Here is a 25,415-nt window from a genome sequence, read left to right as displayed (position 1 = left end):
TTTTTACCTTGACCAATATATATGTTGTTTGTTGTCAAATTCTTCTTGAATTGGCAATTGATTAAATTAATGGACACGCAATGTAAGTATTTAAATTCTAGAATTTTTATTTTCTCAGGAAACCTATCAGAAGTGTTAACTTGTATTTTATGTTGAATCTTTAATTCTGGATTTATTTCAAAAGAAACCATATTTTCAAACATTGCGAAATCCATCCTCTCAATGCCATCCTACACTTCCATAATCTCAACAAAGAAATTCCAACGAACCCGTGAACAACATAACCTTGCATTCGCCGTCTCAATCAGACGCGCTCGATGCACCGCAGAAATCGCAGAAATCCGCTGACATCGCGGTAATCGACGGCCAGTTCTACTCACATCGCAGCACTAACGTGATTGACGAGCGCGCGCGCTCGTGTGGTGAATAACGATCACCGCTCCCGCTCACGAGCGCCAGAGCGATCGCCTCTCCCGCTCGCGGCGATCGTGGAAACTCACCTCACCGTGGTTCGCCTTTCCGTCGCGCTTCTTCAGCACACCTGGTGAGAGAATCCAAACAAACAACAAGTGGTCGACGGGTGAGCACGCGACGAGGGGTCGCTCAACGGTTCCGAAGGTGGTGAAGGGAGGTGGTTGTTCCACGACTGGAAATCGAAGTCGCGCCTCAACTCACCACGGCGAGACGAGTCAGTCTGGAGAGAACCGTGGTCGTTACAAGTTGCGTGTCGACGTTTCGCGTCACCTCGAGTCGTGTCGTTTCTCGGTGTGTCTCACCCCTCGTGCCGTTGATTGTTTTTTTCGCCTCCTTCTTCTGGTTCTGTATGGAGTGATTGCCGCAGACGTTCCCCCTTTTGGACGTGAGCTGGATGAGAACCTGAGGAGCTTTGGATCGATACAGTGCAGCGTAGTGCGTGGAAGAATACAGTCGTCGTGACACCGTCCGTCGTGGAAATAAGGTTAAATTTAAGGTGTGTACCCCTGCTGGTCGTTGCTTCGTAACCTACTTTTTGGCAATGCTGTTCAGAGCGAGAGAGTCAGAAGTCATACAACCTAATCGATTGATGGTTCTTGGAGACCGCTTCGGAAGAAACAGATCATAGTGATGAGTCAGATCGCGAGAGAAACGCCTAGTTTCGACGTCATCAACGTGGAAGGGTTGAGGGTGACGCTCCCCTCGGCGATCTCATCTCGTCAAATCGCAGCACGGTGACAACTTTCTACGTTGGCTAACCCCTCGGAAACAATAGACCATTGTAGATGGCGCGGTAGGCGTCGCTGGGGGAAATTAAGGGAAAACTGCAACGCAGTGTGGTCCCTCACATCAAATTTCGGGGGGTTGAAGTACCCGCAAAGGTATCCACCCATGGTCCATCACACGAATACACCTGCAAAACGGTAACGCTGTATTGGTGTGGGGTTGACCCTACCATGAAAAGGGGGGTCATCGGAGGAGGTGGGGGATCCAGCAGATCACACCTCAAGACGACGCGCACAAGCGGGCTGTGTGAGTGTGTGATGGATGGTGAGGTGAGCAAACAGGTTCTCAAGCAAGCCATGGGATTTGTAGTGGTGACTTCTTCGCAAAGCTATGGAGGTACCCCCCCGTGTTTTCCATCGTGAAACAAAAGCATGATGAGAAAACCTGTTTTTGTTTGCACCTCGCTTGTTTAGGTGTGTTGGTGCGAACGTTTGTTTGATTGAACGCGTCGAGTTCGTTCTTCTTGATGGCGGTGGGTGTGGAAGTAGTTGTAGTGTTATTGTTATGCAATTGTGAATTACCAGTTTTCGCTTATTTTTAGCCCCCCTCGAGGCATGGCTTGGATGCAGATAAGCGCGTACAATATATTTTTTCCGACGATTTATTGGTCGGCTGTCTGGTGGAAAATTGGTTTGACAGTGAATTATACCGTGTTATGAAACAATTATTGCTGATTAATCTTGGCGGGCGCGGCAAAATGTGGATTAGTGGGTAGCGGAGCTGTCGATGTTTTGTTTTTGTTTGGAGTAAAAAAATGTGCGGTTTTCCGCTTATGTGCACCGGAAAATTGATGTCATGCTTAGGTGCGAGGAATGATTTGTCCTCAGTGTAAAGTTGTAGATGTTTTGAAATGAAGAAGAACAATTGATAATATTTACCATTAAGGAGGCATTTGCATAATCTTCAGAGGCTTTTTAATGCTGTTGTCGATTATTTTCTATCTTTTGACAATCCAAAGTAACTGTAACTAATGACACTTATGAAATACGCACTGGTCTTTTTTTTGCCCAATGGAAATTTATGGATACAAGAGCGGTCATACAAAACCTAATGACCTCCAATGTTCTGAATTGGGTACTAAAGCCATATGTGAATTTTTATGTACAACGGTAAAAAACACGATTAAAAACCATTTCTGATCACTTTTTTTTTCATTTTAATGCAAAAAAAAATTAACAGGACAACATTTTTTTGATGGATCAACTATGGTCCCCTTGGAACGAGCTGTCAAGTAGGAGCTTTTCTGTCAAGAAGGACCGCGAGGTTAATTTTTCAAAATTGATTTCAAAATCCATTTTAAACTCTTTGTGGTCGTAGAAAGGTTCATTGTACTCAGAAAAATAAGCTTTATCGCTGTAAACAATAATATCAGCAATCCTTCATTTTAGGACCCAATTGGGACATTGGAAGCATGATGAGGGCTTACACCAGTTAATGTCCCGCACCAAGACACTTGAACTGGCAAAAAATCAAATCTCATCTAGCTTATACTTTAACATAATAACCACCACCGCACAGTGGGAAAAAAGGACCCAAAAGATTACCGCAACATGATTTCGCGCAAACCATCCAAAATAAAGAAGTTTGATACGTCGCATGACTAGTTTACGCTGTTTCCTAATGCGGTTCCGGATGTGGCCACCGGAGATCGGTGGAACCGGTTCCGATGGGTCCTATGGTATTTAATATTATCCTAGGATTGTTTTGCATGCCTATTCATGGTAGAAGAAAGCTTATCAGTTCACAATTGGATAAATCTGACACTTTTTCCAAAAATCCGGATCTTCCGGTGGCCTGTACTCCGGCCACCGGTCCGTGCAGTGCGATTTTTCATCGGATTATTGTTCCTAGTGCAAAAACGAAGCTTTTGGTGTATAGCAATCGATGGGTTGCCCGAAATCGTGTTGCGGTAATTTTTTGGGCTCTTTTTTCCCACTGTGCGCCGGCTTAGGGATATTGGTTTGGTTGGAAACACAAATACCCCAGTCAAATCAATCCGAATTCTGAAACGGAATCTAATTAGAATCGTATACAAATTCCGTTTCAAACGCAACAACCGGTTCGAACACGGAACCGGTTGTTGCGTTTGAAACGGAATTTGTGTACGATTCTAATTAGATTCCGTTTCAGAATTCGGATTGATTTGACTGGGACAGTGCTCACAATGCACAGTGGTCCAGAACGCAAAATTAAGTGGAAAATTGATTTTCCGATAAATGGTGAAGTTTTAGAGCTTTGGTGTCTTCAGAAGAGTTGTTTCAAACGAAAAGAGGCAACTTTTGGTTTGGCCGAAAATTAGGGTGGTCCACGATTAGGGTGATTTTGAAATTCTAACTTTTCAGGTTAAATTTTGAGTTTTTTTGTCTTCTAGAAAGGTGTTGGGCTTGCCAATTCAAGCAACTTTGTCGAAGACGCCTTCTACGACCCAATTTATAGAAAGCATCTGAGCAAACTTTCAAAAATCAGTTTTTTTGAACGTGGCAATTCAGGAATAAGTTTTAGAAAAAAAAAGATATTCGATGCACTTTTAGAGCTCTAAAAAAACATTTTCATTTTTTGACAAGTCAATTTGGACTTAAGAGCGACTCCACGAGCAAAGCATACCCATCTCGCAGCGACCTCACCAATCTGCCTGAAATTTTCAGGGGTTGTTTGTACATATAAAACTAGCATCTGGTCAAAATATGAGCACTCTAGGTCAACGAAGTGGGGCAAATCGGGACACAAAGCTTGAAGGTTAAAAAACGTTAAGAGTTTTAAAAAGGCTAACTTTGGCAAAATTCAATATAATTTCAAATTTCAAAATGCATCTGAAAGGCAGTTTAACATATTAAATAGACACTTTTTCTTTTGGTGATTTTTTTGGTTGTAAACTTTTGCTCGGGAGACCCCTTAGATCCCATTTTCTGGTGATAATTTTATCATATTCGTGTTCCTGAGATAATTTCACAATAGAAACATGCATAAAAATGTTTATTTTCATCAATTTTAACCCTTTAAAAAATGAAAGTTATAAAAAATTAAGAAGCTGCTTTTTTTTTGGTGTCATCTAGTATCCTTGGAAACGAACTTGATGTTCAATAAATGTGAATCGATGTTTTTTTTAACTTTTATTTTTTGAAGGGTTAAAATGGATGAAAATAAACATTTGTATGCATGATTCTACTGTGAAATTGTCTCAGGAACACGAATATGATAAAATTATCACCAGAAAATGGGATCTAAGGGGTCCCCGAGCAAAAATTTACAACCAAAAAAATCACTAAAAGTAAAAGTGTCTATTTAATATGTTAAACTGCCTTACCCAAAGCGTTCTCAGTCTCAGATGGTAGTCCCAGATGTCCCCTACAAGCGGCAGGTCGAACCGAGTTGATATCTGGATGGAACACTTTTTTATTTGAGTCTGAAAATTATGCAATTTTTTCACTAGAATGCCAATAACTCGCTTTAGATTCAACCAATTGGGATGCTTCTCCCTTCATTTTGTTGTTTTTTTCAAGCCCTTTTAGATGCATTTTGAATTTTGAAATTTAATGGAGGTTTGCCCAAGTTACAGCCTTTTTAAAGATTTTTGACGTTTTTGTACCTTCAAACTTTGTGTCCCGATTTGACCCACTTCCCGTTGACCTAGAGTGCTCTTATGTTGGCCAGATGCTAGTTTTATATGTACAAACATCCCCTTAAAATTTCAGACAGATTGGTGAGGTCGATGCGAGATGGGTATGCTTTGCTCGTGGACTCGCTCTTAAGTGTTTTTTATACACTTTGTTGAGGCCGGATCTCGGATATTTTGATTAAAAAGATAAGCGGATCCATCAAGCGACCCATCGTAAGATGTGTAATCAAAAGAGTCTAAATCATCGAAGATCTGATAACTCTATCAAAAGTATATTAATGTGAGGAAGGCATCAACCACCTTAAGGTGGATAAAGTAACGTTTTTATGGCAAGAATCAACAGACGTATTCCTCTCGTTGATTTCATCGTATAAAATCTGATCTCAAAAACTTCCACACAGATCATCTGCTCCAGCACCATTCCCTCGATGACCGTATGACTTCTGAACTCTCTCGTGCTCCCTCAGTCATCAGCTAATCACATGTTATTGCTTTAATTGATTCATCCGTTTGAAATGGCACCATAAAAAACAATCCATCAAACACAAACACACGCTCCGATGACGAGAAATTACAGCTGAACAAAACGACACTCGCATGGCGGGAGTTCCCTTCTCCTCTCCTTTTTTTCTGGATTAAAATGGCACTCACCTTCATCGATTATTTCATTAACCCAAGTCAATCAACCTCAAAAAGCTTCCCCCTTTTCCCGTTTATTGCTGTTGTTTTGTCGGTTGTTTTTTCTCGTTTGATCGATAACCCACAGAACCCGTCCCGTCCCGTTCTCTCCGTTCCGTTTTTTGCGTGCCATTTTAACCCCTCCACCATCCATGTCACCTGTCAATCCGTTCCGTCGGGTCGATTCCGTCCAAAAACCGCCGCGCGAGTGCCCGCAAAGTTCAAGGTGTGTCAATTTCTCGCCGTCCGGAACGCCGTGTCCAACAGGTGTCGCCATTGAGTTGAGTTTCTTGCCGCTTTTTTCCAGCGTTGAAGGATGAATTACGGGCGGAAGACACCGTCGACGTACCGGTCGACGCCGTCGGTCTACTCGCACATCACGAGCCGGTCCCAGTCGAACCTGCACTCGCAGCGGTCCCGCTCGATGAAGTCCGTCCGGATACCGTGGTACCAGAAGCCGCTGCTGCACAACAACAAGTGGATGGACATCCAGCGGGGTGCGATCATCACCGGGACGTTCTCGATCTTTGTGGCGCTGTTTACGATCGCGACTTCGATCTTTGACGTTTACTGCCTGTCGATGGCGGCGCCCGGTTCGACCCACTACGGCTACTACATCATCTCGTACGAGTTCGTGTACGTGGGGAATCCGCACGTGCGTAACGCGTTGATGATCGCGGCGCTGTTCTCACTGCTGGGAGCGATCGCCGTGCTGGTCACCAGTATCATGCTGGTGCATGCCCTCCGGAAAGAACACGAGAACCGGGTCGTCCCTTGGCTGTGGACCTTCGCCGTGTTCACCACCTTCCGGTTCCTGGCGCTGCTACTGTTCTCGATCGTCAACGATCTCATCTTTGCGTACAACATTCTCATCACCCTGGTCTGGATCATGATCATCCTGACGTCCGCCTACGGCTGGCTCCTGGTGTACTCGCTCTACCTGGAACTGTCCGACCTCACCAAGCTGGAAGATCTGGCCCATCTCCGCATGGGAACGATGCAATCGCTCAACGCCTCCGTCGCCCACTCGCTGGCCGGATCACGACCCACAACCCCGCACAGCACAGTGTCCACGATGCCCGTCGGCGGGGTGGTCTAGCATCCGCCAAACCCAGCCCGACGTTCAAGGCCAGAATCTCGAATCCGTACAAGCAACAAATCACTAGAGTTAGGCAAGCGACGAACCCCGCACGGGTGGCGACCAATCACAATAGCTGAAGACGATCGCGAGTGTCCGTCCGATAAGTTTTAAAATCGCAAATGTACTAAAACGAAACAATGTTTTTTAAACGTCAGTGTTAATCGAACTGTAAATGTGCCTTCAACAAAAAAAATCGAAATCGATAGTGTTTAACCCGTGGTAATTTTAATCCAAAACCCCTAGCATTTAAGATAACGCCCCAAGAAGAAATCTGTTTTCAAAGATTTTGTTTAGCGAGCTAAGAAGGAAAACGCGTGGAACATTTCCAATAAAGAAATTTAAAAACCCATCAAGCTGTGTGTTTCATTTAGGGGGTCAGTCTACGCAGCCTTACCTGGTCCGAGGCCGAGGTCACTGGCTTGTTTATGGCTTATTCTTCGTTACTCCCATCCGAGCGCTGACGAAAAGTGGTTCAGTGACCTTTTTCTAGTTGTTTTGTAGCCGGTTCTTATCTTTCTTTTTTTTCTCTATGTGCTTTTTTTTACGCTGTTGACTTCTTTGGGTCTACGCGAGGTGTTATCTCGGTGGGTAATGTTTATCTATTCATCAGCACCTTTTTTGTCTGTGGTACGGTTCGAGCGCACGTGCTAGCTGGGAGAATGCATTTGGTAGTTTTTTTGTTCAAACTTGTTGTGGAGGAATTTTTGTCAGTTGTTTTGTTGCGTTTAAAGGGAGGGTTAATCCAGATGGACGAGCGTACGAATTTAAACCTAACTGTAAACTCCAAAAGTGCACTGGCCCATATACGGGTGTCGTTCACCTTTTTTCCCCGGTTTGCTTTTACCTTTGAAATGCTAGAGTTCGTGGCTTACAATGTTAGTGGTCGGTGGAATGGCGTTCAGAATTCCTGCACCCACGCGAAGCGAAATAACTAACTCTTGCATGAGCGTTCTGTTTTTCAAATTCAGGTGTAGTAGCATTTAAATAACTATTTTAATGCAGAATTAGAATCTTAGGTAATATCTGGCAACACTGTCAAAAGTAATGACGTAGGCTTAGTGATTTTTCACGCTCGAAAATAGCAAATTTCACGGGGACCTCAATTTCAAAACACCACATTTCACGCAAATTTCGCGGAACGTGAAAAATGTTAAAATAACTCTGAAAATCTTATGTTGAAATCACAGAAACTACTTTTTATTCTTGATTATACATTATTCTTAAATAACAAAAAAAATCTTCACTAAATTTGAACCTGACACAAAAAAAAATCTCCTAATTTTCAAAAAAGTTTCCACCTGGTTTATGGATATTTTCAAAAACTAAATCGAAAATCAATACACAAAAATAATGTAATTTGTAACGAAATAATTTTTTTTTTCAAAATTAGAAAAGAAAACAAAAAAAGGTGGTATTTTTTAACTTTCACGGGAATAATTCACCCAGATTCCACCTAAATATCAAAATCCACCTAGATATATTTTCACGAGAATCATCCACCCAAATAATCAAATTTCGTTAAAATTAAACAGGACTCAGAAAAAATCTGAAATGTTTTTAAAAGATTATTTGAAAGATTTTTATTTTTATTCTTTTTATTTTGAATAAAACAAAGCTTGATTTTTTAAATTTCTTTTGAAATTATACCTTTCAAATAAAAAAGTATTAAAGTACAGCGAATGAAAATATTATTAAATTTAGTAAGCTCCTAAAAAAACAATAAAATCTGATTAATTCTTCAAATGGTTCATATCAAGCTTTTCAATTGAATACTAATTAAATTTACTTAATTAGTCTTTATGGTTGAAATATTTATTATGATCTTATCTGAAAAAAATATAAGGGAAAATTAATAAATTTCAAGAATTTGACACAGTCTACGAAATCAAAATTCACTAACCTGAACGAGTTTATGTACTCGCTTTATTCTGCAGTAGTTGTTAAGATTATTTTATTCCTATTTTAGTTTGATAAAATATTTTGAAAAAATTGTTACAGTTTCACACAAACATAAAATTTCACGGGATTTCGCGAAAAAATCAAGTTTTCACGGATTTCACGCTGTCCGCGAAATCGTGAAATTTCACTAACCCTAGTTATGAGCATTTATGCGAGGTTTAGAAATCGAAGAGGGATCAAGGCAACTTTTTCCGATTTCGTGTGAGTTGGCGGAGAATGACCCCTATCCAAAAGTGTTTTTTCGAAATATCAAAAAATGTTGTTTGCAATGCATTGCAAAGCTCGATTTTTTCAGCACTCGTCGTATTTATCCAACTAGGCAGAGTATCGTTAGATAAATATTAAGCTCTAGTTTTTATTTTCCAACTTGTTTCATGAACTACTACTTCAGTACGAATATTTGTAAATTCAACTACCATCATCGGGCATTCAAGTGCTAAAAACAAACAATTCCAAACCATCGCATGCATCTCATCCGAACGCAAAATCAAAACAATTTATTTACTATGCAAAACAAACAACCCACACACGGCACAAGCTTACTGCTGGATGTGCACAAAATAGTTGTTCAACTCAGCTCAACTCAACTCCACGACTGGCCGAGCTACGCCGAGGAATGCATTCGTTATGGGCGTTGGTTTCCCGCGGCAACGCCGCCGCGATCTGCATTCTTACTGTCAGCCAGAGTGCAGGCAAAAGTGACGCATACGCCGGTGCCTTCGCCAGTTGACGTCACGTGACTAATAACTCACGACTGGGCAAGTAGCAGGTGCCTATTTCTGAGAATTGTGCTGACCACTTGGGCTCAACTTTCAGTGCTATTGTTGTCTTAGGTCTAATGTTTTGCATGTACCCTTTCTAGTCAGAGGAGGTACTTTACAAAACGGCATCGTTGGAACCGGTTTGCCCCTTTTCAGAACCATGGGACAGGTAAACGACGTGATTAATATTAATACGATTATAATGTGTTACTTTTTACTTGCAAACGTGTGCGTGGGTTGACAGCACTCGGCGAAGCGTGTATATGTTTAGAATGGTGAATGGGAAGGAATGTTAATTAAACCGAGTAAAATTTCGTAATGGGACAAGAATTACGTCGAAAGTTGCTGGATGCTAATTGTGGTAGCAGCCTGCCGGCTGCTTAAAACGAGTACGTTAAGCAACTCTCCAAATGTTCAGCTTACGCAGCGCACAGTGTAGCCGGCTCGGTTGAGATCAAGGTTAAATCTATGGGAAACTGACTGCATTACGTGGTAGCATCGTTTGTTGTGGAGAATGAGCAAGTAATGCATGAGTAGTTCTTCTTCTGTGTTGAGTTTGAGATTTATAATTTTTTGTTGGAAGAAGATTCGTAAAATATGTTCATTTTTTTTTACTTTTTCGAACAATCAGATTGATAATTATAAAATATCTTTTATTGAAGCTTCAGTTCACCGAATTGCCCACATTAATAATTCCTGCCTCATTGAAATTATGAAAACGAGTTATAGGCTTATGGATTTGAGATAGCTATAAATAAGAAGTTTAAAGTGAAGTTGACAAGTAAAAATTACCATCAAAATATATTACAAAATTCAATTCTAAACAATATGTTGAAATAATGTGCTCTTAGCCTTGCTCCCAGCCCTTCTCGTAATTTGATCTAATTTTTCAAACAAAAATCATGGTTCCAATCAATTGCTGCCATTGTTAGGGAATCAAAGGATTAGTTTACAATTTCCACAATCTTTAGCAATTTGTAATAAATTGAATGCCAGAATAAAAAAACGATGATATTTTTAAAAAGTATTCCAAAGATTGTTTTTACATGAGTGGCATCAATTTTGTGTTGTTTCAGACAGTAAAAAAAGTGCAAAAAACACGTTTTTATTGTTTGGTGAGGAGGTGAAAATTACTTTCAATTCAATTCCATTCAGTTTATATTAAGTAAATAATCAATTCATAATGTGTTTTGCAATTCAATCTAGTAGAGATTGGAGGTCATTTCAGCTATATGTTCAAAAAATATTGTCTATTGACTTAATTTGTTATTCTATGGTATATCAAAGGTAGGAAAAAGTTCTAGCCTAGATAAAACCTTCCATAATCAAAAATATGTTTACAAAACTTTGGTTTAACAAATATGTTGACGTTTCTTGGTTTATGTTTTTGTTTTATTTTTTATATTTGTTTGCATTTTGTTGCATTATTCCCAGCTAAATTTTTTTTTACGGAAAAAAGTAAATAATTTTAAAATTCCTTGTGAACTTCCGCGATATTTTGAGTTAAAAAACATTACACAAAACAAAACAAAAAACTTATAATTGCTTAAAATTGAAGAATTAGTGACAGAATACTTTATTCAATCATTATTTTATTCTGTTTTTATTTATTTATAATCATTTATTAAGATTGAAAACCTGCCAAAACATAGATTATCTTGAGATGTTTTTAAACATTAATTTAAATGTTTAAAATTTTAAAATAGACATGACAATAATTTTATTACGCTTAGTTGATTTCACTAAAATCATCAAATTGGGATTTTTTTTATAATCGATTTACTTTTCAAAACTATAGCCAAAAAATCGTATCATATTATTAATCGAACTATATGGTCCTTTGTAAGAGCTAATAGTGATTTTGAAAATCTGAACCTATTTTTCCAAAATTTTAAGAAAATTTCAAACGAGTTTCACAAAAATTTCTAATCAATAGTTTTTAAAATATCATCGATCAATAATTGAAGGCCGAATGGGTAGCACTTAGAAAAACTAATTTTTCGTAACTATTATATCAGCAAGAACATATCGCAACAACTAAAGGTCGGATCAACAATGCCCAAAAAAAGAAAAGTGTTGAGCTTTTGCTCAGATGTTAACATATTTTTTTCAGTAATGGATAAAGATATCCACAGCTTAAAAAAATAAAAAAAAACTGTAAATTTTAACCGAAAAAAGGTTTGAATACAAAAACCAAAATTCAATGTTACATTTTAAAGCATCTAGTGAATTCCAAAATTTACATTTATTTCAAATAATCATGACTTGGCTGACGTCCGTCATACCCTTTCGCTCAAAAGTTTGCACTTTTTGTCCACTAAAATATATAAAAAAGCAAGTGTTTGTGATAAAAAGTTATAAAAAAAATGGAAAAGGTTTTTTCCGTGTTCCTTTTTTTCCGAATGGTCCTCATCGCAACCTACACCTTTGCCGAAGACACCAAATCGTTCAAAAAATTTCTTTTTACAACCCAACGTCGCCTACACATTAATAAATGATGGTAATATTCATCAGGAAATGGTTACAGATTTTGTGTCCAAAAATGAGCAATATTACATCAGAAAATGTTGAATTTTCATCAGGTTCAAATTTTTATACATTGTTTAGGTAATATTATTTACTTAAGGAAGAGGTAATATTCAACCTAAAATTTTAATTCCAAAATTCAACTTTTTTTGTTGTGTAGAGGGCAGGCTTCAATCTAAAAATTCGCCAAAAAACAATTTTTCTACCAATTTTTTATATTTAAAAAGCATTGGAAAAAGAACTCTTAAAATTTAAGAAAATTCTAAGATTGAAAGTGTGACTTGTTTTATGTGACTTTGCCAATGCTTTAAAAAATGTCATTTTTTCGATGCAATTAAAAAAATATAAAACTTTAAAACAGATACTTTTCATGAAAAATTTTAGAGGACTGCTCAGCAACTTATCAATCCTAACGACCAACCCGAAGAAGTCAATCTGCGCAGGACAAACAATTCTGTCCGACCGTTTTGAATAACTGCTAACCGATTTTCAATTTACATTGTTTGAATTGTTTTCAAACAATTTGCACCATTAATTTCAGCTGGAAGTATTTAACAACAACTCCCAACTCACATTAAGCAAAATTGTTGCTGCACGAAATCACTTTGCTAAACAGTTTGTTTTCTGACCTACTATCGGGAACTTGGACACTCCCCTCTTCCTTTTTGAAGTTGAAGTGAGACTCCAAGTGCCCACCAGATTGGTTAGTCTTGTTCCGTAGCTCACCGCTTGAGCACGTACCTTTTCCGGTGCGAGGTGTCCAAAGTGTCTTCCGAATAGCGCCCAATAGACGAGTAGAGTTTCGATTTGTAATTCAACCGTTTGAGCTATAGAAATCGATTGAATCCCTTCAAGTACCGCGATTGGTCAATGCTCACACTCACGATTCGAACGTCTGCGAGAAAGTGAATAAGTGACTGCTGCTCCCTTGAAGCAATCCGAGATAGTGAAAGGGCAAGTAAGTTGGCCGTTGTAGGAATTATTTACTTCCTGAGTTGTAAAGAGCGAGCTGAATGAATGAAGCGATTGAGAGCAACACGGGTTGGCTTGGTGCAACAACCGCAGTGAATGTGGGTTTTTAATTAGGAAAAGAAATAGAAAATTGAATTCATATGGCGCGACTGTGGGAAGAATTTTCTTAGGGTGGTACTCAATTTTCAGATATTTTTTGTTCTATGTTTTTATAACACAATTTTGTTCAGTTTTAGTTCAAACTGCAGAAAAATGGTAATGAGTTCATTATTTAGATCCACCCTCGTTTTCCTTCAACCACAGAAAATTAAGATGATGACCGGTCGTTATAATTAGGTGCACATCATCTAAACGTAAAAAGCAGTGAAAAATATAAAAGAGAAAAGATTCAAAATAAAGTCGAAAAAAAGGTGTTAACAAAGTATTCGACCTTCATTACTGCGGAGCCGAGAGGAAGGAGTTAATTTTGAGTTAGAAGAATCTCCTTGAAGAGGAAGGCAACAAAAAATAAATCCTTTTCCTTTTGCCCTTTGCCCTTCCTGGGAGTGATTAATTGCTCTAATCGTCACCTTCCTCTTTCGTTCTCTATTTTGGGTGCGCTTAAGGGAACTCCAAAAGGATGTTGATGAAGGTCGTCTCGGCTTTTGTGTAGAAGAGGGATAATTTGTTAATTTAATGGTTGTTGAGATTGAGATTTAGATAAGGAAAGGATTTCCGTTGTGATTTTGTAAGACGTGATGACATGTGGCACGCTTACAATTTGATTCCAAATTAAGTTTAAATCCTCTCAAATTTATGTGTGAATCACCTTTGAAGTGCGTGTTTGAGCGCGATGATGCGAAAAAAGCAGTTTAAACTTTTTCAATTTCATGATTAAATCTCAACTAAATCGCGTGCAACACTCAGCAACAAAAAACCACAATTTTCTTTTTTTTGTTTCTCTAAGATGGGCGTGGATTTAAACCCCAGTTTTGCCGCGATCGAAATCGAAATCATCGCGTCCGCAAAAATACTTGACAAACGTGGAACGGAAAAGGTGGGAAGGAAAATTGCTTTGTTTAGTAGTGGAGAGGAGCAAAAAAACGCGAAACTTAACTGTTGTGATTAAGTGCGCTTAGACACGCGAAATCACAGATTGGTTTTGAGGGGAAAATTGGAATCGGGTGAACTAATGAAGCCTTTGTTTTGTACTTAGATATGACGCACATAAAGTTTATATTATTGGTAGATGTTTTGAGAAAAAAAATAATAAATGAAAAATTTCAATAATTTGCCATGGTTTCAACATTTCAATGCAAAAAAAGTGTTGTAAAATGAATTGCACAACAGTATTATGATCGCATAAATGTCCCATATGCATTTTCATCGAGTTCGAGATATTGATGCAGTTTGGTTCAAACTTGTGTGCTCTTTCGAAAGAGCCTATAACATCCAGTACTTTGTTCTAGAAATCAGGAGGAAATCCAGTTTTTTCGCGAAAACTTAACACGCAGCCTTATGTATGGGACAAACTTCAAATGCGTTTTTCTCAGCTTGCTGTTTTTGCATATGGGACATTTATGCGAACATGGGCAGTATAGTTGTTTTACAATCCATTGATAAAAAAAGGCAAATTTGATTAAAATAATTGAGCAATTTTTTTTGTGTATTGTGCATCGATTATATCAGAACTGTTAAAAATTGATCGAAAAATTGTACATCAAGTAAAGAAGTTTTTTCGCAGGTAAAGAATATTTTTTCAGCTCATAAAATGTTTACTATGAATTACTTTTTTACTTATTTGTTTTGAAAGATTCTATTTGTGAATTCAAGACAATAAAATAATCGATTTGTCGAAATATGAGATATAGTTAAAGCCACCAACTCTTACTTAACCAATATCTGTACTTGTTGAGAACTTATTTACAATTTTTTTTCTTTAATATCAGATCGCTTATGACTTGCGCGCTTCAAAATCTATGCGCTAATACTAATACTAAGCAAAATTGCAATTTGATGAATATTATCATTATTATGTTTCAATATTTTGTGTAATAATATCGCTCTTAGTGTATTGACATGAACATTTGTCGATTAAGATATTCACAAGTTACGAAGATTATTTTTTTGAGCTATTAAATAATCTCAATCCACTGGCGTCAAATTGCCTTGCCTTGATCATTCGTCTAAAAATTTATCGGCAAATTTATTTTTTATCCTAAAAAAATTAAAGACAGCAAAAAAACTTGCTTTTAGTAAAAGTAAAAAAAAATAAGGAAAAATATAACAAAGAAATTGTTGCCATCATTAAATTTCGTCGAAAGTCGAAAATCTGTAATAGTCTTAGATATAATGCATTTTTCCAATTCATTTGCATTCAAAAATTTGTATAATATTTAGAGTTTATAAAAAAACAGAAAATTAATTTTGTACAGTCACAATTTCCACAGTTTGATTTTATTACTAAAACTATTTTCCGCACATAATTGGATTGGATCAATACTTTTCTTTTTCATAAGATTTAAGATTTTATTTATATTTTTTAAATTGATTCAAACTTTTTGGGGGCCTTTCCTAACATAAAAGAAAAATGCAGAAGTGCACGCGAGCTGTCAAAATTCTAACCTCTAAACCGAGTCGGCGCAAAACCAAATTTTGGCAGCTGTCCATACAAAAATGGTGCGTATTTACATATTTATTGGAAAACCTGTATCTTTTGAAGGAATTTTCTGATCGGTTTGGTGTATTCGGCAAAGTTGCAGGACTGATAAGGACTAAGGAAGATTGATGAGGACTATTCAGAAAAAGTTGGTTTTATGGAAAAAAGTTGTTTTCGATTTGTTTCCTTTCACAAATAATCAGTTTCCCAAAATTATTGTTTTTATTTTTGATTTTTTTTATTTGTTTTAGGCGGCAAAAAATCACAACTTTTGAGGCATAAAATAGTTTGCCGCTGAGTTATGATTTTTTTAAATGTGTTTTTAGGAAAACATATAGCTTTACTTGAATTTTTTTGACTTCAGTTTTTATTGAAAAATCAAATTTGCTATCGAAATGCACCTCACATATTTGAGTTGAGCGAATTTCCAAAATATTGCCTCATATTGCTGAGGATTGACCTGAGGATGCTTAAGTACAGTGAATAAAAGAAAGAAAAAACAAGAAAATTTAATACTTTTAAGTCTAATAAATTAAAATGCATGAAATTGGCAGATTTCGTAGAGAATTGCTCTTATGGAAATGATAATAAGAAAAAAGGTTTACAGAGTGTAGAGTTTTAAAAAGCTGTTTTTCTTAATTATGAAAAAAAAAATATGTGTACAATTCCATCGTCTAAATAAAAAAGCGATTTTTTTTGTGGAAATCGCAATGATTGTATTTAATTTTAATCTTAGTTTCTACTTGAGCTAGCAATCTAAACTCAAAAGATCTTTTTCAAAACTATAAGAGTATTCATAGGAGTGTACAAATACTTGATTATGAAACATTGAACTAAGTTGATAAAACCACACCACCACTGTGTTCATTCAATCAACTTATAGTTTCAGCGAATCTCCCGTGCCACAATCGACTCATTCCGAGACTGTCCGTACTATTTCCCTACTACTAAACCTCCCTCGCAAGATTCTGAACGGCATGACTCACCTCACGCCGATAGCGCTGGGTTGTTGTTTTTCAAGCCAGTTTGCGGCCCCTCCAAACCAGCTCTGTACACCAGACACGCTGACTTATACCAACTACACACATGCGCTAAGTCAACATATAGTGCCCGTGCAATTTAGCGAGGTGTCACCGCGATCAATTGTTTCGGAGATCCCATCGCGACCAGATCGTAGCGCGCAATTAAGGTCTCTCTATCTTCAAAATTTGTGTAAGCGAGGTCACCTTGACCCCGCCCAGTTTTACGACTATTTAACTAATTCTACGTTCTACGCTTTGCTCTCCCCCCACAGATCCAGGACAAGCTCGAGGACGTCGCGCCCCCGTTGAAGCCGGTCCGACTTCACAACATCCCTCTGCTGCGGGAGGTCATCGATCGGTGCAGCCTGTCGCGGAACCCGCACGCCCGAGAGCTAGCTCGGATATTCCGCTATCCGCACTTCCGGGCGCTGGTCGAAACGCACGACGAGGTCGGTGAAGTCACCGTCGAGCAGCTCAAGCACGCCCAGTCATCGCCCGGAGGAAGTAGCCAATCGAACGGAGGTTTCGACGACTCTACGGTGGTAGATAGCGGCGGCGGTGGTGGTTCTTCGCTAGTGTCCTCGGCGGTAACGACGACGGCGACGGGAAGTGGCGGCGGGATGCCCGGGGAAACGATCAAGATGGTCGGCATCCGGCGGAATCCGAACGAACCGCTCGGACTGACGGTGGAGGTGGACGAGCACAACCAGCTGGTCGTGGCACGGATCATCGCGGGCGGGATGATCGATCGGCAGGGGCTGCTCCATCCGGGCGATGTGATCCTGGAGGTGAACGGGTCGGCGGTGACGACGCCCGAAGAGCTACAGACTGAAATCTCCCGTGCCAAGGAGTCCGTAACGCTCAAGATTGGGCCGAGCATCGAGGAGGAGATGAAATCCGCCCGGATCATGATGGCCGGTGGACAGGTAAAGAGTGGGAAAAATCTAGAGGCGGGGAAGAAGCTGACGGTAAGTTTGAGTGTTTTTTTTCATTATACGTTTTTGTGTGTTAGTTATAGTTTTTGCATGTGGGTTCTAGTTTAGTTTGCTTGTGATTTGCTTGAAATTTGTTGGCTTTTAAGATGCTCTTAATTTAACTGATTTTTCTTCACCTCTCTTGTGTTGTTTTCATATCTTGTTGAATTAATAATATATTCTGATAGAGTAAAGGCCTGTCATTTTTTTTTTGTTGTGTTTTTAAATTTTTCCGGTCGCTTTTCGACATTTTTGTGTTTTTTCCGCATTTTTGTTGCGGTGTTGAATTACATTGTAAGCTTCAAACATGTTTTCAGGGCAAAAAAAAAACTCATTCTTAGGGGAAGTTCTTAATGTTTGGCAGATCATAGATTCGATCCATATTTTTTTTTTTGCAATTCCGTCGTGAAACTACGTACTTTTCCTGTCATTCTTGAACGACGAAATAGCCTACTTTTCTGTACCAAAAATAACAGAATCGAATAGCAACACTTTTCAAAATAAATGCTGAAAAGTTCTACTTTTCAGCACTGAAATGGGTGCTGAAAAGTTGAACTTTTCAGCACTTGTTTCGAAAAGTAACACTTTTCAACATTTTTTTGATATAAACAATTTATTGACACTCAATGGGTGTTTTTCGGAATTGCAAAAAATGTTGTATGGAACTCGTTGCAAAACTAGATTTTTTCAGCACTCTTCGTGTTTATCCAACTCGGTGAACCTCGTTGGATAAATGTACGACTCGTGCTGAAGAAATCCTCTTTTTGCAACTTGTTGCATAAACTACTATTTTCGTTTTTTAGGCCGTTGCAAATATTTTTTGAAGTTTATGTCCCTCGACTTTGACCAAAGTCGAGGGGGGGCAAAAAAAAAAAAAAAGTATAAAAATTGAAATTACGCCATTGGGGTCGTTACCCTGTTCGCAGCAACATCGCCTGTGTTGATGCTCCGCGAATTTTTTTCGATTTACGGTGAAAGTGCGTTGTATTAATCGCGAGTTCCTCCCCGCACGATGGGCAGGAACACCCGCGGCCGTGGCAGCTCGAGTGCACCTCGAGGACGTGGCCGGGCCAGTTCCTGCAGCAGCATCGGAAAGACCTGCTCGTCTGGCTCCAAACGGTCAACAAACCTGCTGAAGCTGCCATCCAACTACGTACCTGCGCGTAGCCCCATACGTACGCGTGGACTAGCGGCACTTGCCAACCCGGATCAACCCGGAACCAGTGGATTGTCCACCAACAAGCCGGGAACTTCCTCGACGGCGGTTCCAACCTCAAACGGTTTCGCTGCGTTGTCTGATGACAACAAAGGAGACGACGACGACGACGTCAGTGGTGGCGATGGTGTTACTACTACACCGTCGCAAGCTAAGGGCACCTCCACCGCGGGGGAGCAAGAGACAAAAAAATCGAACAAAAAAATGCCACCGATTACAGTGCCTGGTCGCCCAGCTGTTGAAATCGAGGGAGCATTGGCGGATGCCGACTGTCAATACCTGATGCGTATTAACAAGTCGTCCGTAAACATCATCACACGAGATCGCCCGCGTTTCGAGAAAGTGCTGAAAACGCTGAAAGATGCAAACATTCAGTACTACACGCATGATTCGCCGGAAAACCTTCCGGTAAAGGTAGTGGTGACTGGGTTCTCCATCCTAGTGCCACCCAAGGAATTCGTGGATGTAATTCTCGCGAAAAAAAATATTTATCCGCGAGAAGCTAAAGTGCTCTCGCATAAGGTAACTGAGGTCGGAGACCAGATTCTCTGGCTGCTGTACTTCGAACGCGGTTCCGTTAAGATCCAGGACCTGCGCAAAGTTAAATCGCTGGAAGGATTCATGGTGAGCTGGAGATACTTCAGTAAGCGGCCTTCCGATGCTGCCCAATGTCACCGATGCCAACGTTTTGGGCACGGTTCCCGGAACTGCACTTTGGCGCCGAAGTGTGTCAAGTGCAGCGCAGCCCACCTCACGGCTGCATGCACGCTGCCCAAGAAAGCATCCCTGGGAAAGGACAACCAAGCCGAGCAGAACAAGCGGAACGTGAAGTGTGCTAACTGTGACGGTAACCACACTGCCAATTACCGCGGGTGCACCGCTAGGAAGACCTACCTCGAGGCGCTGGAGAAGAGGAAAAAGCCAGCACCACATTCCTCAAGGACTTCGACAGGTCAACCCTCGACCGAACCCCGTCAAACGAATCCTCCTGGATTCGGGCGTACTTACGCCAGCGTGGCGGCTACCGCAAACGGTCCAACCCCGGACAGCAACAGTGATGGTGATTTATTCACCCTCACCGAATTCCTCTCCCTTGCGAGGGACATGTATACGCGACTCAACACTTGCCGAAACAAGCTGGAGCAGTTCTTCGCGCTGCAAGAGCTGATGGGGAAGTACCTATGCCCTGCATAGGTGCAAGCTCACACACTGTGGAATAGTCTTCGCCTTCAGTAACGAACTGATTTTTTTTCTGTGATATATATTTAAGCTTTCCTATCCTCCTTCTCTTTCCATAGTAATAGTAGCAGTTATTTTAGAAAGTTTTTTCTGCTCTCGCTTAACCGACTGAAACTGAATTTATTTCATCCAATTGATTATATTTGAATTTATTTGTAGTTGTAAGGATCTCCAAAACTCTGCATTCTGTTATTAGTTAAGCAAATTGTATTCTGATTAGTACAACAAATAAACATGAATTGAATTGAATTGAAATTACGAGCCATGGTTTCAACATTTTAATGAAAAAAGTGTTTTAAAATGCATTATACACCTGTCCAGTTGTTTTGCCATCATTAGTTTCCAATATATATATAAGTATTCACGAAAAAAATATTTTTTGCGAAAAATTAAATTTTTGCGGTGCTGTACATTGGAATTTCATAATAATTCAAAACATTTTTAAACAAGCCCAAACATGCTAAATATGATTATCAATGCAGAAAAATGCATTTTAGTTTGTTTTCAGTTGATTAGACTTCTATTTTCATGGAAATTTTGAAGTTTTTTTTGGAAAAAAAATTTTTTCGCCCCCTGATTTTTCAGACCAATTTTGAAGGGGCGACATAAACTTTGAAAAATATTTGCAACGGCCTTACTATTTAAAAAACTTTTGATGAAAATCTGCTTGCTCACTTCCTACTGAGCTAGTTTTCACATCATCTTCTAGGACAGTGATTCTCAACCTTTTTCGATCCATTCCTCACTTGGCTAATTTTCAAGAACTTCATCCTCCCCCCCATTAATTTTTAACTATTTTGTATGAATGTTTTTCAATACCTCATATTAAAAATGACATGCCAAAACTAATGAAAAATAATTGTTTAAAGAAAGTTGTTCTTTCAAAATGAGCAGTTCTCGAAAATATTTTAAAAATGAAGAATTTCCTCAATTGTGTGGATTGTTGCAGTCATAAAATTTTGTTTTCGTCTGATTTTTTTTTCGATTTTTTGATGGTTTTGGTATAAAAACAATTCTTTGAAAATTAAGTGAGCAGCTTTTTAAGTACCTATTTATTTAGTAGATACTGTACAAAAAAATTGGGGAGTCTTGTCCTCTTTTTAAGCATTCATAGAGTTATTTCATAATATTTTTTGAAAAAAAAAAACTGTGAGTATTTGCATTTGCTAAAAACAGAGACAGTACAAAAAGATTATTAAAAATGTTAATAATAGCTCATTTTATTTAAACTAGAAAAAAAATATTCAAGAACAGCTCATGTTTCAAATTATGTGACAAATCACATAAATCGACATAAGAAAACTCATTTTTATGTTTGAGCGAATGCAAAAACTCACAAAAAATATAATGATTGAGAAAAAAATTGTTATTGTTAAAAAAGGAAAAACAACAAAAAATATAAAATAAAATTCCCTATTTTCAAAGTACACCCAACTGGCAGTCGCATGATTGTGATGCATGGCGGCATGAAAGTATATCAGAATCTGCATGAAATCTGTCCTCATGCATTTTTTGCGATATAGGAGTATGACATTTTTGCCCGTTACCGACAATTATCGACATTACCGACGGCTTTTTGGTTGTATTTCACAAAAAAACACTTAGCAGAACTAGGATTGAACCACCATTTTCTTGGTTATTGATCCGACACGCTACCACCGCGCCATGGATGCTTGATGAAAAGTGAGTGAAAGAGCACCAACATATGCTCCTCTTTGGAGTGTTGCTCGGGGACGGGCCAGCATTATATGTGTTGGTGAGAACTGCAGATCGCTGAAATTTTTACACGCGGGCAAAAATGATCTACGGGCTTGCTGCAAAAAATGTTATAAAATATGGCATTTTCTGCAGCAAATCCAATGTTGCAGATTTTGAGATATATTTTTCCTTTGGGTGTAATTATACATGTTTAAAATAATATAGAAACTTGTATCCGAATTCGCTTTCTTCACAATTTTACGGAACTTTCAATTTCTCCTATAAAAATTTTAAATTTTAGTTTTTGTCAGCCATATTTTTAGCCATATTTTTAGCCACTCTGTAGAAAATGCTGTTGTTACATATCGAAGAAAAATTCAAAACATTGCATTTCTTTTGCATCTTCATTCCCCCTCAAGAATGGCCCACCGGTTGAGAAAAACTGCTCTAGGAGCTGCAATTGAATGCAAAAGTGCTGATTTGTCAATGTTAGGTGCACGAGCTATTGGTCATAAAATGCAGACAAAGTTGAATAAAAATATGATATTTTTAGAAAATTGGTCAAGCCTATATTTTTAAATATGGTTTGTTATGTTTCAATAAAACTTATTTTATTTTCAATTTTGAACAAATCTTAGAGACATAAATGATGTCATTCACCCTTGAACATTTCTAACGGTATGACCAAAAACAACAAACTGTAATCAGAAATTTATCAAAATTTATGATTTTTTTTTTCATAAGAATAAAATTGATTTTATCAGGTTAAAGTTGATTCAAAATTTCAAACAAAACATAAGAATCTCTAATAACTTTTAAGAGCGAGTCCACGAACAGGACATACCCCTTTGTATGGGACGTCGTTTGGATCTCACCAATCTGCCTGAAATTGTCAGGGGTTATTTGTACATATAAAACTAGCATCTGGCCAAAATATGAGCACTCTAGGTCAACGGGAAGTGGGGTAAATCGGGACACAAAGTTTGAAGGTTCAAAAACGTCAAAAATCTTAAAAATGCTAGAACTTTGGCAAAATTGAATATAATTTCAAAATTCAAAATGCATCTGAAAGGGCTTAAAAAATGCAACAAAATGCAGGGAGAAGCACCCCAATTGGTTAAATCTAAAGGGAGTTATTGGCATTTTAGTGAAAAAATAGCATAATTTTCAAACTCAAATAAAAAAGTGTTCCATCCAGATATCAACTCGGTTCGACCTGCATCTTGTAGGGGACATCTGGGACTACCATCTGAGGCTGAGAACGCTTTGGGTAAGGCAATTGAACATAATAAATAGACACTTTTACTTTTAGTGAATTTTTTGGTTGTACATTTTTGCTCGGGGGACCCATTAGATCCCATTTTCTGGTGATAATTTTATCATATTCGTGTTCCTGAGACAATTTCACAATAGAAACATGCACAAAAATGTTTATTTTCATCCATTTTAACCCTTTAAAAAATAAAGTTTAAAAAAAATCTTCAATTCACATTTATTGAAAATCTAGTTCGTTTCCAAGGATACTTGATGACACCAGAAAAAATGCAGCTTCTTAATTTTTTTAAACTTTCATTTTTTATAGGGTAAAAATGGATGAAAATAAACATTTTTATGGATGTTTCTGTTGTAAAATTGTCTCAGGAACACGAATTATCACCAGAAAATGGGATCTTAGGGGTCCCCCGAGCAAAAATGTACAACCAAAAAATTCACTAAAAGTAAAAGTGTCTATTTATTATGTTAAACTGCCTTACCCAAAGCGTTCTCAGTCTCAGATGGTAGTCCCAGATGTCCCCTACAAGCTGCAGGTCGAACCGAGTTGATATCTGGATGGAACACTTTTTTATTTGAGTTTGAAAATTATGCTATTTTTTCACCAAAATGCCAATAACTCCCTTTAGATTTAACCAATTGGGGTGCTTCTCCCTGCATTTTGTTGCATTTTTTAAGCCCTTTCAGATGCATTTTGAATTTTGAAATTATATTGAGTTTTGACAAAGTTATAGCATTTTTAAGATTTCTGACGTTTTTGAACCTTCAAACTTTGTGTCCCGATTTGCCCCACTTTCCGTTGACTTAGAGTGCTCATATTTTGGCCAGATTCAAGTTTTATATGTACAAACAACCCCTGAAAATTTCAGGCAGATTGGTGAGGTCGATGCGAGATGGGTATGCTTTGCTCGTGGACTCGCTCTTAAGTGTCTCACTGTTCGAGAAACTTGAATGGAAATAAATAAAAAAACCTCATCACAGGCCCGTAGCCAGGGGGGGGGCTACCGGGCTGCAGCCCCCCCCGAAATTTTTCCCATATTTTTTTATTATGTACTATGAAAAATAATAATTTTAAATCGATGATTGTGTGTTCTCTTTCATTCTCCCAGAATTAGATTGTTAGATATAGAGAATCTAGAATACATTGATCAAACTATGTAATTTTTGTGTCCATTGACGGGCAAAAACTTTGTGGAATATATATCCAACATTTAACAATTGAGCTGCATATTTGAACATCGTTTTACTTTGGTGCAAAATCTATCCTACACTGAGACGTTGGGCTATCTTTCAAAGAAGAAAGAAGAAAAAGTGTCTAAAAGAGAGCCTAGGTCAAATAAAGTTCAGCCCAGCCTCAATTTCCCGCAGACCTTGCAATAATTTGACTTCAAAAAATCGAATCAGGAAAAAAGTGTGTTATTTTTAATTTTCGAGCTTAAGTACTGCACTTTTCTAAAGTGATTTTAAGGAAGCGGTCATAATGGCGGTGATGGAATATTGAATTTGACTGAAATGAGGTGGCAGAAGCCGAATTTGATTTTAAAATCAAGTAAATAAAAATATTTTTTTATTTTTCATGTTTCATGTTATAGCATTGAAAATCGTACCATTAGTTGCTGAGATATCGACATTAGAAAATGGTGGGTTGTTTTGGTGAGACTTAGAAAACTTCAATTTCCTGATTCTTTTTCTTAAAGCCGCATTATCTCAGCAACCAGATGTCCAATCTTCAATGTCTCTTAGACAATTTCATTGCAAATTTTCTGAACTTTTCAAAAAAATATTTTTGGATATGGTCACTCATGGTCACTATTTTTAAAAATATAATAATATAAATATAAATAATATAATATAAAATATTTCGCCAAAATCAAACTTTCGGTGGCTATATCTTGAAAACGGAGCCCTTTTTTCAAAGAATCTGCAATGTACTTTTCGATTGCAAGTTCAATTTTACATTAAAAAATTACGTTAAATGTTTTTGCATTAAATTTCGATTTTTTTTTTCCAAAAATCACTATTTTTTCAAAAAATCATAACTTGGCGGCAGATTTTTGGACCATGTTTCTCTATGGCTCAAAAGTTGAGGAATTGAATTTGGAAAATTGAGTTTTTGTGAAACAAAAGTTTATTAAAAAAGCAAAAAAAAAATCCGTGTACCTATTTTTTCTCAATAGTCCTAACAATACCTACAACTTTGCCGAAGACACCAAATTGATCAGAAAATTCACTCAAAAGTTACAGCTGTTTGAATGTTTACGTACCATTTTTATATGGACAGCAACCAAAATTGTATGGAGACTTGTATGGGTGAACCAATGACACAAAATAGCTTATTTGGTCATAGGAAAGGCCCCCACAAAGTTTGAGCCAAATCAAAAAATACAAAAAATAAAAATTGCCGAAACTGGCCGATTTCGTAGAGATTTGCTCGAATGAAAAA

General features: G+C 38.1%; 2 protein-coding genes across 4 annotated transcripts in view; both read left to right on the top strand.

Annotated features, from left to right (window-relative positions):
• LOC6037028 (MAGUK p55 subfamily member 6) overlaps positions 1-25,415 on the top strand; it is a 69,900-nt gene that overhangs the window by 34,692 nt on the left and 9,793 nt on the right. For 2 of the 3 annotated variants that reach the window (XM_038252816.1, XM_038252818.1), the window contains exon 3: positions 16,846-17,541. In XM_038252816.1, the coding sequence (XP_038108744.1) occupies positions 16,846-17,541 (696 nt within the window). The remainder of the gene's footprint in view (positions 1-16,845; positions 17,542-25,415) is intronic. The other variant, XM_038252817.1, reaches the window with a different exon arrangement.
• Positions 676-7,048, top strand: LOC6037027. The gene is made up of 2 exons (XM_038252819.1): positions 676-970; positions 5,862-7,048. The coding sequence occupies exon 2, from the start codon at positions 5,871-5,873 to the stop codon at positions 6,651-6,653; it is 783 nt and encodes a 260-aa protein (XP_038108747.1). The 5' UTR covers positions 676-970; positions 5,862-5,870; the 3' UTR covers positions 6,654-7,048.

The sequence above is a fragment of the Culex quinquefasciatus genome, chromosome 2 (genome assembly GCF_015732765.1).
Source record: "Culex quinquefasciatus strain JHB chromosome 2, VPISU_Cqui_1.0_pri_paternal, whole genome shotgun sequence".
NCBI classification, from domain to species: domain Eukaryota; kingdom Metazoa; phylum Arthropoda; class Insecta; order Diptera; family Culicidae; genus Culex; species Culex quinquefasciatus.
Note: the sequence above shows the minus strand (reverse complement) of the source record. Positions and strands in the feature narration are given on the sequence as shown.

Coding starts and splice junctions, on each gene's coding strand:
- LOC6037027 (XM_038252819.1), top strand. CDS start 5,871: ATGAATTACGGGCGGAAGACACCGTCGACGTACCGGTCGACGCCGTCG.